Here is a 16,921-nt window from a genome sequence, read left to right as displayed (position 1 = left end):
TCTATAAAATTTAAAGGGAGAAATAAGCTCTGTGTCCAAACATGTTCATTCTGGCCTTATTTATAATGGATAAAAAAATTAACTGAAAACTCCCTAAATATTGGACCATGGGGGAAAGGTTAAGGGTGTGACCCTCGCTGAGTGTCGTCCCCTGGCTGGGGATACGCTAAAGGGTGGTCATAGGAATGCAGAGAGCCGTAGCTGTGGGGTGGTGGGAAGGCTGTACGGGGGAGGAGAGCAAGGGACACGGGAGTCAGACTGTCTGGTTTACATCCTGGTTCTGCCCCTTCCCAGCTGTGTGACCTGAGGCTGTAACTAAAGCCCTCTGTGCTTCAGTTTCCTCATCCATAAACTAGAGCTCATAATAGGATCTACCTCCTAGGATTATATGAGCACTGAAGGAGTTAATACACAGAGTGTTTGCAACAGTGTCTAGAACCCCTGGGTGTTAGTCACTACTGTTAAACTATGTAAAACAGGCTGTTATGGGCTGAGTTGTGTCTCCCCAAATTCATCTGTTGAGGCCCTAACTCCCAGGACCTTAGGATGTGACTTTCTCTAGCACAGAAAAAAAAAAAAAGAATGTGACTGTAGTTGGAGATGCAGCCTTTATAGAGGTAATTAAGTTAAAATGACCTGATCCAATATGACTGGTAGCCTTATAAGAAAAGAAAATTGGGATACACAGACATGAGGGATGCACACACAGAAGAAAGACCTTGTGAGGGCACAGTGAGAAGGCAGCCATCTGCAAGCCAAGGAGAGAGGCCCCAGGAAACAACCCTGCTGACACCTTGATCTTGGACTTCTCACCTCCAGAACTGTGAGAGATAAGTTTATGTTGTTTAATCTACCCAGTCTGTGGTACTTTGTTAGGCAGCCCTAGCACACGAATACACATGCCTAGAAAATTCTAACATGATACTTACCACATAACAGCTCTATGTCCTAACATTACATTTATTATCGCATGTCAATCTCTCAACCATGAGGAGGTTATGTACTATCCTCCCATTTCAGAGATGAAGAAAACTGAGGCTTGGCTAGTGAGGGGAAGGGCTAGGATTGGAACCAGGTCTATGTGACTCCAAGACCCCATTCAAAGCCTGGCTCCATCCCCCTTGGTGGGGCCCCACTCAGCCCCTTCCATCGCCAGCTTTCCTCCTTGGACAGATAGATCATGTACTTTCCCACCTCTGTGCCTTTGCACATGCTGTTCCCTCTGCCTGGAATGCTCTTCCTACTGCTTGCCTCTCGGGCTAACCCCTATTCAATTCTCCTAAACAAAACCATCTATTTATTTATTCATTTATTTAGGCTGCTCCAGGTCTTAGTTGCCTCATGTGGGATCTTCATTGCAGCACACGGGATCTGTAGTTGTGGCATGTGGGACCTTTAGTTGTGGCATGTAGACTCTCAGTTGCTGCATGTGGACTCTCAGTTGTGGCATGCATGTGGGATCTAGTTCCCTGACCAGGGAATCGAACCCAGGACCCCTGCATTGAAAACACAGAGTCTTACCCACTGGGCCACCAGGGAAGTCCCAACAAAACCTTTCTTGAACCTCACTTCCTCTCAATGCTTTGACAGCCCTGCAGATTTGCTCCTTTTCAGGGCTTCCAATCATTCTGTGCTTTATCTTCAAGAAGGTAAATGTTACTTGTTTCTACTGTGGCGTTTATACTTTACATTGTATCCACGTGCTTGCTGTAAGCTTCTTGGGGTGGGGGTGGCTACATTGTATCCATGTGCTTGCTGTAAGCTTCTTGAGGGTGGGGGCTACATTGTATCCATGTGCTTGCTGTAAGCTTCTTGAGGGCGGGGGCTACATTGTATCCATGTGCTTGCTCTAAGCTTCTTGAGGGTGGGGGCTGTGTCCTCCTCTGCTTTGACTTCTAACTCCTAGCACCCGGCAGCCCAGAGAGGCATCCACACACACTGGCTGGCTGAGGTTAGCGGGTGGAGCTGCCATGCTGGGACTGGAGAGAATATTCCAGCCTTAGCAGTAGATCCTAAGCAAAGCAATCTTCCGCCTCCTGCCCGGGGACTGGGTGGGGGAGGTAGATGAAAGAGACGCCCCACTCTTGGCATGAGAACAGGGATCCTATGACCCCCCCTGGGGGCAGCACAGTGGCAAAGGGAGAGGTAGAGGGGTTGGGTCGGGCCACCCCACCCTCTTTTCCCAGGGTGTGTCCTGGGCACATCACACCGCCTCTCTGGGCCTCAGTTTCCTCATATGTGAAATGGTAACAAGAGTTGCTAACTCAGGTGGGCGCTGGGGGCTTAGATGTGGGTGGCACACCTGGCAGGGTGGGACACAAAGGAACCGATGCCGGACTGCCTGCTTGCCGGACGCTGAGGCAGGCAGCGGACCACAGACGGACAGCTACTTGCCTGTGGTCAGCCGGGATGCTGGCTAAAGGTGGGGAACCAGCTCAGTCAGAAATCAGCAACTGTGTAACAGTGGCACCCTTGCTCACAAAAGGTGCTCCCATCTGTGGCTGTGTGTGGACAGCTGGCTCAGAGGCTGAGCGAGAGGCCAGTCAGACGTGGCCGGGAGGCATGGAGAACAGGGGACCAGACTCAGGGTGAATTCCAGTGGGCATTCTCCAAGGGTGAGGTCACCACCTAGCTCCCCAGGCTGCTGGAGCCACAGGCACCACTGAGCCGAGCTCTAGAGCAGGAGGGGGTGGAGGTGGGGGTCAGAGCCAGGACACAGAGCCAAATAAATACAAGACCCACAGCCTGGCACCACGACCAGCCCCTCCCATTGTGAGGTGCTGGGGTTCTTATCTCGGGAAATCTGGTGTTTCCTGTTTAAGATGTAGCTCAGAGTTGGGGGAAGCTGGGGGGAGGGGAAAAGCAAAGCAAAGGACATTTCTCAAGAGCCTGCTGGGTATCCCAGCGTGTCTAATCCTCAGGATGACCTCATTCCGTGGCGATTGTCATTAGCCCCACTTTGCAGATGGTGCAATCGAGGCTCAAAATGGTGGAAAACTTTGCCCCAAAGACAAAATGGTACAGCGAATGGGTGAGAACACAGAGACTTTGGAATCAAACACATCTGAGTTCAGGTCTGAGCTCTGACACCTGTTCATGCCGAGTTACTTAAGCGCTCTTGGCCTCAGTTTCCTCATCTGTACAATGGTGATAATGATAGCCCCTACCTCCTTGGGTGGCTGTGAGGGCTCGGTGGGACGGCACAGGGGACGCACGCTCAGCGAGCGCTAGCCACTGTCATCCCCACCACCCAGTGGTGATGCCCACCACTGGTGGGTGGCAAGTTCAGGGTCTGAACCCAGATATGATTCTTCCGGCCCTACTTACACCACTGTGGACTGGCTGATGGTGGCCCCCAGCTTCCAAAAGGCTGCCAGGAGGTGGCTGAAGAGGGGAGGCTCCCAGATTTCCGGCAGAGACATGGAAGCCAGCCTGGGGACTGGGGTTCAGGGTCACGCCTGAACAGCCGGTGTTCCAGGCAGCGGAGAGGAACTGCGGCAGCATGCCTGGAAGCCCGGCTTGTCCGCAGCATCCTGCCCTCCGCCGACATTGTTCTCTGGACCCTCTCAGCCCAGGGGCTGAACATTAGGGGTTTCCGGCAGCCTGGCCAAACTACCTTCACTTTCCGGAGAAGCCTTCGCCACACAGCAGGGGTAGGAGCTGAGCTGGCCCCGAGCCCCGAGCCCCAGGCAGGGCGTGCTGGGAAGGGTACTGGCGCGGCCCCAATAACATGCCCTTGACCTCAGGTCCTGACCCCGGAGACTGCCCTTCTCAGAGACACGGCTGCCCTCCTCGCTCCGGCTCCTGGAGCCCAGGGAAGAAAAGGCCGTGACTCATCTTCATTTCAGGGTTGGCTGAAGTCAGGGCACTCGGCTTCAGGTCCTCGTCACAAACATGCTGCAACCTGGGCAAGCCTCCCCCTCCCCGTGCCCTTCTGAGAGTCTAGAAGGTACCCCAGGCCCCCTCGCGCTCTGACATTCATTTAGGGTGACCCGCTGCCCTTTGCTCTGTTGTCTTAGAGCGTGAGCTTCTTGGGGGTGTGGTCAGTTTCCCTCCCATGTTCATCGGCGTAGAGGGAACCCCCAGTAGTGACCACCATTCCTCCATCCAAATGTTTCTAAGACCTGCTGAGGCTCTTTGGTAGTGAGCATTCCCATCCGGAACAGGGTCTCGGCCATTCCGCTGATGTCACTCAGCGCTGTTTCCTCATCTGTGTAGTGGGGAGAACTGCCTGGCCGGGGAGCTGTAGGGGTCACAGGAGAGAACATAAACTCTACAAACTGAAGCTTCCACCTCTGCCCCCCCCACCCCGCCTCCGGATCAACTGGATAGACTTGGTATTACGAGAATAAGTGTACAGAAGCCACACCCCAGGACGTCTCGGGGCTGAGGGGGAGCCCGTGGCTGTGCCCCCTTTCCTGGGCTCTGCACGTATCTGTGCTTCAGAGGGGTGGGGGGTGTCCCCTTGACCCCAGCAGAGCTGCCAGGCCCCACAGCTGCACTGCCAACCCCCCTTCCACAGGCCCAGGAGCCTGAGGCACCCAGAGGGCAACGGTGGGGCCGACGATGCAGAGGCAGCGGTGTCCTGGTGAGATCAGCGCCGCGGAATTAGTCAGACGGGATCACCCTGAGGATCCTGCACTCACAGCCAGTGACTCATGCCGCGTCCAGCCTCACAGGCGGAGAAGCCAGCTGAGGCGGCACCATCTCACCTCGCCCCACAGCACACCTTTTAAGGAGAGGGTGCTCCAGGCAGCTCAGAGGCCTTTGCCAGCCCTCCTCCACACCTGCCCGGGGCGGGTACAGGGGCCAGACCCCCACCCGGGTTCAAATCCGGCATGGCACTTTTCAGACGTGACCTTGGGCAAGTCAATTTCCTGGAACCGGTGCCTTCACTTGTAACATGGAAATAATTCTTGCCTCGCAAGAGAAGAGGAACTAAATGAGGCAGCATGTATGCAAAGCGCTTGGCAGTGGGCACCTCTTAAGGAGCGGCAGAGGACAGCGGGAACGGCCGGGCTCGGGAATCAGGCGGCCCGGCTCTGAATTCTCGCCCCAACCCTTACTCGCTGGGCGTCTCTGAGTTACTCAACTCTGCATCAGTGCCTCTTCTATAACGTGAGCTGACGCTGCCTGCCTTGTCAGCCAGCGGTGAGATTAGGATCACACACTACCTTCTGTAAGGCGGTGGGGGAGGTGCGGGCGCAGGGCCAGCCCAGGTGCCTGTGGACTTCGTGTCTTGGACAACGTCCCCACCCTCCCTGAGTGGGTCTCCTGCGTGAACGGGAGCGATGATCAGTGCTTGCCTTGTGGGGCTGCCGGGGGGGCGGTGCTTAGAACAGGGCCTGGCACCCAGGAAGTGCCCTCTGCACACTGGCTGTTCTTATTCATCTTACACACAGCTCTTGGCCTTTCTCCACGAATGCCAGTTGCTGGTTTACTTCCCTCCCACATGCCCGTGACAGATCCCAGGCCTGCGGCCTTCCAGAGGCCACAGGCCCTGCTTCTGAGCCAACTCCGCCCTCTGGTGCCAGTCACAGCAGCCTTCCCAAGGCTCAAAGACCCTGCGGTAACACAGGCAGTTCCAATAGGGACACCAAGGACACTGAGAAGAGTGCACACAGCACCCTAGGGCCAAAGGGAAGGGTGCCAGGATACCCCTGCCGCCTGGCACCCAGCGAGCGGGCATCTGAGCTGGGCAAGTGAGCCAAAGGGCAGCTTGGCCACATGAGGAAGAAGAGGGGTGGGCTTTCCCAGCTGGTAAGCCTGGTGTGCCTGACACCCTCCTCCACGGGCCAAGGCGGGGCTGGGAACAAGAAGGGGCAGAGAGCCTGGCCCTGAGGCCTTGGAGTTCCTGTGCGCACACACACAGGAAGGACAGCCCACCTCCCAATGGGCTGGGGTGGGGAGAGGGGCAGGCCAGGCTTCTGCAGGAGTGTGGGCCCGTCAGCAGAAGAGGCCCCCTGAGGATCAGTTATAAGAGCTCAGGCTGCAGAGGCAACCAGCTCTGGGTAGAAACCTGGGTTCTGTACCCTGACAGCCTCTGTCCTCATCTGCATAACGGGGACAATAGACACCCCTCTGCCTTACTTGTATGTAAAGGCGTCTTCAGAACGGTGGCCACCACTGAAACCGGTATAGTCACAGGAGGGGCTGGTCGAGGGCAAGAGGGTTGTGGGAGTCAGAGGAGAAAACAGGGGCAGAGCCTGGCAAGGGGCCACGGTGCTCCCAGGGCCCAGACAGAATGGAAGCCGTCGATAGTGCAAACCCTAGTTTTATTGGTCCAGTTCTTTCCGTGAAGTCTCCTGCTCGGAGAACCGAAGGGCCAGATGATGGTAAAGGAGGGTAGAGTCTCGAGCCTTTCAGAGGCAAGGGTTTGCAGGATGCCCCCAGCCCAACACACGTCCGCTGCCCCGGCGCCTGGGAGGAAAGAGGGAGGTGGCTCTTTGGGGGGTGGGGGTGGGGGTTGGACACGGTAAGCTAGTGCAGGGCCCAGGGTCTGTTCTTCACAGCGGGAGGTAGACGGGACCACATAAAGTTCTTTATTACAGACCTACAAAAAATGAGGGAATTATGTATATTACTCTCACTTGTTTGGGTTTTTTCCTTCTTCTTCTTTGTACAAAACAGCAGCAGGAAAGAAAAATGCAGGAGGCAGATGAGCCAGGCACCAGGGTTCAGATCAGAAGGGAGCAGGGAGACCAAGCCGTTACTGCAGGCTGGCCCCGGGACTCTGTCCCTGCAACCTGGAAGCCTGGCGACCAGCCCTAGAGGGAGCAGACAGAGAATGGGTGGGGAGACGTCTGTCCCGGCTCGGCGGCGGCATTGCTCCTTGGGCAGCCACCCTGGCGGTCAGCCGGGTTGGGAGCACTTGAGGCTCCTGTGTTTGGAGACCTGGTCTCCAAAACACGGGCCCACGGGGGCCAGACAGAGGGAGGAGGTGGGAAGGGCCAGCACAGAAGGGCTGTGAGTGCTATCGGGGTCCCCACGGGAACACGGGGCCCAGGCGGGCAGGGGCAGTCAGGACGCTTCCCTGCTTGTCAGCCAATCAGCTTCTTCAGGAAGGCCTCCAGCTGGTCCTCATCCTTGATGCCCACAAACTTGTCCACCACGTCTCCATTCTTGATGGCCAGCACAGTGGGCACAGCTGACACCTAGGTGGAGGGGACAAAGGAGGCCAAGTCACTCAGAGGTGAGCTCTTCTTGACCATTATTCCCAAGCTGTGGGGAGAGGGCTGGTGGTTCATGCAGGGCAGTGAATGCCCAAAGCCACGGGTGGGCCCCCTTGCCTTTGCGCAGGGGTACGGCAGGGCCTGCAGGTCCGCCCCTGGAGAAACTTTTCCACTGTGGGCTCCCAGCAGTACCCTTCCTCCCCCAACTGTGTGCCTGACTCACTGTCCCAGTGGTTTGGCTGGAATGACAGGAGAGATTAAAATAACCCATGCAGCTGCAGGCCAGAGCTGTGGGCAGGGAGGAGCTGAGGGGCTAAGAGAACTGCCCCGAGGGGCGGCCTGGCACACGGGGACCAGGAGAATCGGAATCCTGGCCTTGCCACTCATTAGCTGGGCGCCTTGGCCGGGTCACGCCAACTTCAGAGCCTTGGCGCCCTCTTCTGTGAAATGGGGATGAGTTTCTATGGTGCAGGTCTAGGACAGGGATTAAAGATTTGGATATAAAGCTGAGTGGTCAGGAACTCAGGCTCTGGGGCCGGCTGAGCCAATCTCAGGCCATTCTGGGCGAGCCATTTCATCACTCTAAGTATCAGTGTTCTCATCGGCAAACGGAGATACTACTGGGGCTTATATTAGCGGGCATAGGGGCTGAACGGGCTAATCTCTGCAAAGTCTCAGCACAGCGCCCTGCACTTGGCACGGTGCCCGGCACACAGTGGGCACTCAACAAATGAAGCCCACAGAGGGCACGTCACAAAAGGAAAACCCAGGGCCCCACGCCATCTCTTTCAGCTCCACGCCACGATGGTTAACAGGCTCCAGAAATTCAATGACTCGCACTGGGCAGTGTGGGAGGAGGGGCTCAGCCTTGTGAACCTAAATTTATTTATTAGGGCGGCTGGACATTCTTGGCCTGTGAAGCATTTTCTCAAGCTCCCCCAGAGGACCTGTACAGATCACGTGGTATGTAAATGAGGCCCAAGACCTGCTCTGGCATCGCGCGTACTGCTGCCTGGCCTCCCCACCTGGCACTGTCGGCATTTGAAAAAACTATATAAGCAGAACAAAATAAACGCAGACTTTTCTAACATACAAGTTAACTACAGAGTAACAACAGCGATTTCTACAAAGGTACCAGTTCTTCACGTGTCCCGAGTGCTGTCCTGCCCATGAGTCACCCTGGGAAGCCAGAGCTAAGATTTGGAACGTTCTGACTGTGCATGTCAGTTACAAAACAGAAGCGCGGGCCTGACCGGCCCAGTCTCAGTATGTGGCAGGCTGTGCACCTCTCTTCTAACGGGCTTTGGGGACAAACACAACAGGTAAGATGACAAGAGTCCCTGTCCCTGTTAGTGCCTTCAGGTGCCCTCAAGGGCTGTCCTGGGGCTGCTGTTGGCGGCAGCTGACATGCTTCCCAGAGGCAATGTGCAGGCAGACCCATCTGGTGGTGGGCTGACCACCACACGTGCCCCTGCTCATGGCGCCACCACTGGCTCCGTCCTTCGCGCCCCTGGCACGTGTGATAGCACGAAGTGCAAGGCCGAGCACATGGCTGCCCCGTCTGCAGGCCCAGAAGGGGTCTTTCCAGGATGCAGTCCCTGGAGGCGCCCCCGGGCCCACACATGCAGTCTCCTGCGCCCTCTACTGGTCTGTGGAGGCAGCGGCCTCACGTCCGGCAGCTCTGAACTGAGGCCCAAGGCTCAGGCACGAACTGCTCCACTTCGCCCATGCTGGATCCCATGCTGTCCTGTGCTTCTTTAACTGAGGTAAAACTGTATCTCAATGTCTGAGCAGCTGTCTAATTGTTTTTACCGTCCTCCCTCTAAACAGGACGCTGTGCTCACTGAGGTAGCTTGGAGTAGACTCAGTTCTTCTCCAGAATTCTAGATGATTCCCTTTACAATCACATTTGTGTAAACTCACACGTGTGCTCACACACGCACAGACCATGCTGTAGTTGGGTGTATAGCAGACACACTGCAACTGTATTTTCATGACAACCAAAATCTAGTCATTACTGATCAAGGGAGTTCTTTGAGGTTTGAGCCTAGATATACAGACAGACAGACAGACACACACACACACACACACACACACACACAGAGTCGTGGGCCTGCAAGAAGCTGGATTTTCTAGGACACTTCAGGGATACCTGGGCTGTGACTGGACTTCCCTTACCCGCAAGGAGGAGGATGTGTCTTTGCTGACCCTGAGTCTGGTTCACAAATCTGGAAGGGCTGGTGCTTGTAAAGACTGCCTTAAATGGAAGTGCATAGGTCCCTGGCACATTCTTCTGGAAAGGCAATGTAAGTGTAAGGGGATCGCGGTGGAGCGAGAATTCAGCTCCCCTCTCAATTCTGGTGCCACTGAGGGAACCAAGAGGCCGGAGAAGAGATGAAAAGATGCGCTAAGATGCGCTGAGCTCCTGCTCGTGAAGCCACCTGGAGGCTTCCATGCTTGGCCGAAGGCCCCGGGAACTCAGGAGACGTAGGGGTATGCGTGTGTGTCTTCCCACCCACCTGCAGCCTCCCAGCCCACACTGCCACTGAGCTTGGTGTCCCTGCCTGGTCTTCTCCCGTCTCACCCCAATTTCCTCCATTTGTGAAATGCAAAGGACCTCCCGAGGGACAGGCGGACAGGCACAGTGCTAGTTGTCACAGGAGACTGGTGACCTCCTCCTCAGCCAATTGCAGAACACAAAGGAAAAGGTCACTGTCACCCCGGCAGCCACATACTGGCGCTTCTTACGTGTCAGGGACAACCCGGAGCATTTGTGTGTGCTGGCTTATCAACTCCTGCCTCAACGTGGGCTCATTTTACAGATGAGAAGACTGGGGCTCAAAGGCTGAGTGACTAAGCGATAGGGCTGGAATTTGAAACAAGATCTGTGTGACGTTGCTGTCGTGACATCAAACTACATTATACCTCGGCCCAAGAGCAAGGGATTGGAGATAAAAACATTGAGTCCCTGCAGGGAGGGATGTGTGGGGAAGCATTAAAAGGATTTCATGCTTCAAATGAGAAAGGCCAAATGCTTTGTAGAAGCTTTTGGATACAGGAGTGTTCTTGGAAAAACTATTACTGAAAGAATCGAATCCAACTAGATAACATCCTGGAGAAGGCAAAACTACGGAGATAGTAAAAAGATCAGTGGTTGCCAGGAGTTCAGGCAGAGAAGGGAGGAAAAGGTCAATCAGAGAGGATTTTAGGATGGTGAAACTCTTCTGTGTGAGACAGTAACGGTGGATACGTGTCATTATCCACTTGTCCAAACCCACTCGCTGACGGCACCTCCCCTAGAAGGCCGGCCCAGAGCTTCAGGGCTTTTGCTCCTCGATGTTGGGTCCTGGACTCCCAGCAGTGGCATCACCTGGAAGCTTGTTAGAAACGCAGAATCTTGGACCCTTCTCGGACCCACTGTATCATAATCTGCTTTTTAACAATATCCCAGGTCATACTCATGTTTGAAAGTGCTGATTTAGAAAACTTTCAAACTAAGGGAATATGGTAATGACGGAAGTACTGTGCATTCCAGCTATGTGTTATTTCAATAATACTGAAATACTATTCAATGAACTGTCTATGAGGATATATGGACCATTAAAAATTCAAATAAAAAATTCAAATGAGGTACCCCAAATACTGACAGTGGTTTGTTTCTATGCTAAGATTATTGCTACTTGGTTGTTTTTATAATGTTGTTTAAAGGGCATTCTCTGTAAGATGAGAAATAAAAGGATGAAACTCCAAGTGTAAGGCGAGCAGCAGAAGCCCCAGAAGAAAGCATGAAGGTCCGCAGTCCGACCGCTCTCTCCCCGGGGTCTGAACGACTGGGGGGCACCCAGCAGAGGACCTGAGGCGACGGGGAGCAGAGAGCTCTTCACTCCGCCAAGCCAAGCGGTGCAGAGTGGCGGGGGGCACCCCAAGGCCCCGGGCCACTTTCCCTTCCCTCTCCTTTGGGAGACGGTGAAATTCTAGGGTGGACAGTTGACTGAAGCATAGAGTGTGGAGGGAGGGGAAGAGGAACCTGTGTGAGGAGGGAGACTCACCCTGAGGGTGTGTGCTGGGCTTGGGGGTGGCAGGAGAGCTTGGGAAGAATTATATTCCCTGAATAACTTAAAGCAGTTTCTCCAAGTCCATCCACCATTCGGAAAAGGCCTTCAGGCTTTGGAGGAAGCTGTCCCAGGAGGTACTATGGATCTCTTAGCTGAAACTTCTTCCTCAGACTCTCTTCAAAACAACAGGTGTGAAGGAAGGAAGGAAGGAAGGAAGGAAAGGGGTCGGGGAGGGGTCAGGAAGAATCCCCACTGGAGCTTCCTAAACCCTGCAATGACATCAGCCCAGGACCTGGCAAAACCAGGAGGCCGGGTCCAGGGGACGTGGGCCCAGCAGCCTTGAGGAATTTCTATATGACGCCGTACTATGTGGACAGTGGACGGAGGGAGAAGACCCTACAAGAGGACCTCTCCCCCACCTCACACTTCCCAGGCTTAACCACAGGGCTTCAGGGCCTGGCCATACATCACCTGGCATGCAGGCTCCCTGGAATGCAGGTGGGGTGGTCTTGGGGATTCTCACCACCCGTGTGGCCACGGCTGGAGGAACTGGGTTATTCTTTTTTGTATCCTTACAGCTACTACAGTTGCTGGGACACGGTCGGTCGGTGCTCAGGATGTGTTGGCCTAAGTTCCACTGCCTGAGGCTGAAGCTGAAGCTCAGGAGGGAGGGAGCCTGGAGCCTGCCCATCACCCTGGGGTGCCCAGGACTCCAGCCCTAAGCTCACACCAGAAGACCACAGCCTCACTCCCACAGCTGCCGTGGGTCTCTGGGGGAGGGAGGGGCAAGCAGTGAAAGCTGGGGGCCCCTAAATGGTCAGACAAATACCCCCTTGACTGGGCAATCAGTGGGAGAGCTTTTGAAAACAAAAACAAAAAAAGTACAATTCATTGCTTCCCTCGAGCCCTTGTGAGCGGCCCCCGGTCACCCAGTGCCATGGATAGTCTTACTTTGGTAATACCCCCCAACCAGCTGCAGTCGTCGGCTGTGGCTCCGCCTGCCCAGCATCTTTTCCCTTTGCCTCTGGTCAGCGCAGCCGGCTTTTCCTTTGAGTGACCACCCCCAGCCCCAGCTCCCAGGGCAGCCAGCCTATTCTCACCCCCGCCCCCATCCCTTTCCTGCCACAGGGACTGGCTGGAGGATGGGCATCTCTACTTTGCCTGGTCTAGAGAGAGTCGAACCGGGACTTCCAAACTCTGAGAAAGAGAGATGCCACCTCTTTCCGTCACTTATTACCAGGGAGGGATGAGGGTTCACTCTGGCCAGATCTAGACGTTTCAAGAGAACCAGAAATCTGGATGTTCCCGTAAAATCTTCTGAGTTTTAAATGACAGCATCTGATTCAGCATTTAAAAAAAAAAAAAAAAAACACTTCGAGGGCCAGACCAAGCAAGCTAGTGAGCCAGATGTGGCCCACAGGCCACCAGGGGCGACCCTGGCTCCGGAATAATGCCATCCAGGCCCCTTCCAATTGGGCGGCAGTCGGCCTTCCCAGCTGGCTGTCCTCTCACCGCTTGCTCGGCCCTTCACCGTGGCCATCCAGCCACAAGGGACCGCTCCCCTTTCTCCAACTACAAAGTGGCCTCCGAGGCCCAGAGGACACTCCGCATCCCACGCATCTCCTGCCCCTCTTCCTCTGGCAAGCCCTGCTCCAGGCACACAGGCCCTGATGTTCTGTGCGCAAACGCGTGAGACCCTGACCTCAGGGCCTTTGCAAAGGATGTCTGCTCCACTGGATCACTCTTCCGAAGAGCGGCATGGTTCGGTCCTTACTCCCTCCAGGTCTTTGCTCAGCTGTCAGCTTCTCAGTGAGGCCTTCCCTAGCCCACCCTTTGAAAAAGGAAACCCTCCCCAGCCCTGTGCCCGGCACTCCCACCCCCCCTTCCTGATTTCTTTTTCTCCACGGCACTTATTATCTAAAGCAGGGATCAGTGGCCCACAGGCCGAACCTGCTGCCCGCTGCCTGTTTTCGTAAATGAAGTTTTACCCGCACGCGGCCACGCCCATTTGTTTAGATACTTTCTATGGCTGCTCTCGTGCTGCAAGACAGGTGAGTATTGCAACAGAGACCAATGCCCTGCAAAGCCTCAAACATGTACCACCTGTCCTTTAGAGAACAAGTCTGTGGATGCCCATTCTAAGATACTAGCATGTAGGCTCCGCAAAGGCAGGGATTCTGCCAGCTGTGTTCACTGCCACATCCTCACCACCAAGTAACAGCCCTGGCCTTGAAGGGACTCTGAACACGTGTCTGCTGAAGGAATGCACAAACCAGTCAGGCACAGGACAGCTCATGTCTCTGTGCTTGCTGTGCTCTCGGCCCTGCCTTCTCCGTGCATCCTTCACGGCTCTGCTCAGAGGGTCCCGCTACCGTGACACATTCCCCACCCCCTTTACTCCCCCACCCCAACCCCGGGGACAAGGAGCTCATCTGAGTTGTGCCAGAGTCATGTACGCCTGGCACGCCGTAGGGCTCACAGATGGATGAATCCATGAATGAGGGAGGGCATCAACTTCCCAAGATTCCGAGAAAAACCTGGTGTTTGGGGTCACACATCCCACTGCCTAAAGGTGGTGAAGAGAGACAGGAGGCTCAGAGGACCAAGGGAGTCACATCTGAAGTGCTCTGAACCCCTGAGATCTCTAGAAAGAATCAAGACACCCCCTTACTGACTTCCTGGTGGCCCCAAGACGTCTCCAGCTATCCCGTGGCCCCAAGCATCCCCACACCAGTTGCCCTGCGGCCATCCCCTGCCGAAACATACCTCATACTCTATGGCGAGGTCTGTGTGGTCGTCAATATCCACCTTGGCCATCACCACCTTTCCATGCTGCTTGGCCACCACCTTCTCTAACCTTGGCCCCAGGATCTTGCAGGGACCACACCACCTCGGAAGGGGAAGGAGAAGCATCCCATCACAAAAGCGCTCACCAATCAATCTACGGTTTCCCAGGACCTTCCCTTGACCCACATCTTTCCGAGGGACTGTCTGGCCTCATCACCTCTGCTTACTGTGTTTGTATATTAACCTGTAATGCTGACATGCCAGGTAACTCCAGGAGACTCTGCAACTGGGGAATTTTTACAGGTCCTGGATTTCTAAACCACGGGCCTCATCCTAAGACTCTCAGAAAGGTTATTTCACGTATTTCACTGTATCTAAAAGAAATCCCCTGTCATATAGGTGAACACGGGATTTGAAGTTAAAAGGTTCAGGTTCAAAGACAGGCTCCTGCCAACCAGCTGACTGTTCTGAAGCTTCAGTTTCCTCATTTGAAAGCGAGACTCTGGATCTAGAAGCTACGACGAGAAATCAATTAAGGCAATGTGGATAAATATGCTTTGTAAGCTGCAGTTACTTCAAACACCTCACCAACTCGGAACTAAGGGAACGGAAACCAGTAGCTAGGGAGTATCTACGACTGCCAGCCACTGTGCCAGGACCTTCTCAGCTTTTACTACACAGAACCCTCAACCCTGCAAAGGAAGAGAAAACGTCTTCCTAAGAAACTGAGGCCCAAACAAGTTACGAGACTTGTGCAAGGTCTGGGACTGCATCCAAGGTTGTGTTCCAAGTGTCTTCTTTTAGCCCCAGGTTACTCTGTGATCCCCCAGGCCCCGTGTCAACTGCCATCACTGCACTAACACAGGTGTTGCCCTCTAGATGGTAAGCCTAGACTGTCACCTCTGAGTACGTGCCACTAAGGACACTGCCTGGCACTGAATGAACAAACTCACCCCCTGCTTCCTTTTTGGGGAAGAAGATAAGGCATCACCCCACTTTTCATCCATTTTAGAAGCCTTCTCCGGTATGCTCATCAGACCAGGAGGGCAGGACAGCTCTGCCCCCGACTGGTGACTCCTATTTTATTCTCAGCCTTTAAACCCTCTGCATTCAGAGATTTTAATGAACTCACAACACCTAAAAACCCAGTCTGCAAGACCTTATCTCCTATCAAAGTGAAGAGAGGGAGGCAGAAGGACACCACATGGCCCGCCCAAGGCAACACAGTGAGTCAGAGAAAGAATGGGAAAGAAAGCAAAAGAAGTTGTCAGTGGTTTGGTTTGCGCAAAAGGCCTTCCAACTTCTAACTCTGGCTTCTTTCAGGATGCCCCATTCTGAGGGGTTTGTCCAGTAGTTTTGGAGTCAGGCGTCTAGCCAGGCCTCAAAGGTCCGGAAATGGATAAGGCCAGGCCAACAATCAGAAGGCCACAGACATTTAAATATCCCTAAAACAAACTCACATAGCACTGGAAAGAAACTCCTGCCCATCCCCTGCATGCCTGGGCACCACTGCGGTGGCACTGATAACTTTTTGCCAGCCCTTCCCAGGTTAGGTGGCAAGATGTTAAAATAAAATCAACTCTCTAACGGGCCAGGAACTGGTATACACCAGAAGTCAGATGATGCTGGAGGCATATTTTTCCTGCTTTGGTCCAAGCTGAAGATGACCGGGGCCATTCGGGCAGTGAGATACACAACCTAAGTGTTTCGCAGCACCAATCACAGTGAGTTCTGAAGACTGTTTACTAGTTTGTCTCCTGCCAAACTATACTTAATCTTTGAGAGAAGGGATTGGGTTTCATCAATCTTTGGAATGAGTCTACGTATGAGAAGAATCAAATGTAGTACTGAGACACAGCAGGCTCTCAATAAACAAATAGCTGAACAAGTGATACCCCAGTCTTCTGCCAACTCCCGGGACTCACTGCGCATGGAAATCCACAACCACTGGTGTCTCACTGTTGACAACTCGGTCTTGAAAGTCTGGTCCATCCTGGATGTTAAAGGTCGTTGTACAGACTCTGGTGGTGTATATTGACCGGGCTTGGCTGGGTGTTACTGTCAGGTTATTGGGACTGCGCTGTGGGGTCTGCAGGGCCCTGGACGCACGGGGCGCCCACCGACTCTGAGAGGGCTCCTTGCAGATTATGGAGGCCAGGAACCTCCTCAGGAGAAGCCGCTGAGCCATCTGTGAGGGGAAGAGACAGGAAGAGTAGGGGCAGTCAATACACCATTAAAAGAGATGTATATGGGAAACTCCGAGGCTCAGGTAAATCGTGACATGTCCAAAATAACCCAATTATTAAATGAGAATCAACGTTGGAACCCACGGCGGTCTGAGAAGTCCTTACTCTATCGATTACTTTTTTTCAGTGTTTTAATGGGAAATTTAGGACAAAGGGGGTGGCTGTCAAAGGATCAGGAAAGAGGAATCGCAACAATTCAAGGAGGAACGAAGAGGCACGGGGTAGGAGGGGGGAACTAAAAAAGGAGGAACGTGTGTGTGGAAGGAACTGGACGCCACCAGGGACCCCGGCTCCCCGGATAGCAAGTTCCCCCAACCCAAGGTCTCTGTCCGCTCGGCCGCCGGCCCGCACAGGAGCGCGCCAGCAGAGTGCCTCAGCCGCCCTGACACCACCTCGCGCCACCCCCACGGGCCTCCTACCTCCCTGCAGCGAGAGCGGAGGCATGCACAGCGCGGCCCTCCCCACCGGTCAAGGGCACTCCTGTTGTCACTTCCTCAGGGGAGGGCCTTAAGCGTCACTTCCGGGGACAGGCTACCTAGAGGAAGCCTTTCTGCAACGTGACGGGAGGCGGGGGCGAAGCCTCAGTTAGGAATCGGAAGAGAAGGGCTGTTGGAGGGAGAGACCGGAAGAGGGGCAGGCCCTTAGGGAAGGGACCGGCGAG

At 54.4% G+C, this 16,921-nt stretch overlaps 1 protein-coding gene across 1 annotated transcript; it reads right to left on the bottom strand.

The window, feature by feature from the left end:
• Window positions 1-7,021: 7,021 nt before the first annotated feature.
• On the bottom strand, window positions 7,022-16,712 carry TXN2 (thioredoxin 2). The gene is made up of 4 exons (XM_065887848.1): window positions 16,680-16,712; window positions 15,940-16,202; window positions 13,994-14,117; window positions 7,022-7,154 (listed from the first exon to the last, which is right to left on the bottom strand). Exons 2-4 carry the CDS (start codon window positions 16,200-16,202, stop codon window positions 7,041-7,043), a joined length of 501 nt encoding a protein of 166 aa, XP_065743920.1. The 5' UTR covers window positions 16,680-16,712; the 3' UTR covers window positions 7,022-7,040.
• Between the last annotated feature and the right edge of the window lie 209 nt (window positions 16,713-16,921).

Source organism: Phocoena phocoena, chromosome 11, assembly GCF_963924675.1.
Source record: "Phocoena phocoena chromosome 11, mPhoPho1.1, whole genome shotgun sequence".
Lineage (NCBI taxonomy): Eukaryota > Metazoa > Chordata > Mammalia > Artiodactyla > Phocoenidae > Phocoena > Phocoena phocoena.
The sequence above is the reverse complement of the archived record's forward strand: the minus strand, read 5'-3'. Positions and strand labels throughout refer to the sequence as shown.

Coding starts and splice junctions, on each gene's coding strand:
- TXN2 (XM_065887848.1), bottom strand. CDS start 16,202: ATGGCTCAGCGGCTTCTCCTGAGGAGGTTCCTGGCCTCCATAATCTGC. Junction 14,118..15,939: donor GTTGTGGATTTCCATGCGCA/GTGAGTCCCGGG, acceptor TCCCCTTCCGAG/GTGGTGTGGTCCCTGCAAGA. Junction 7,155..13,993: donor ACCTCGCCATAGAGTATGAG/GTATGTTTCGGC, acceptor CCCTCCACCTAG/GTGTCAGCTGTGCCCACTGT.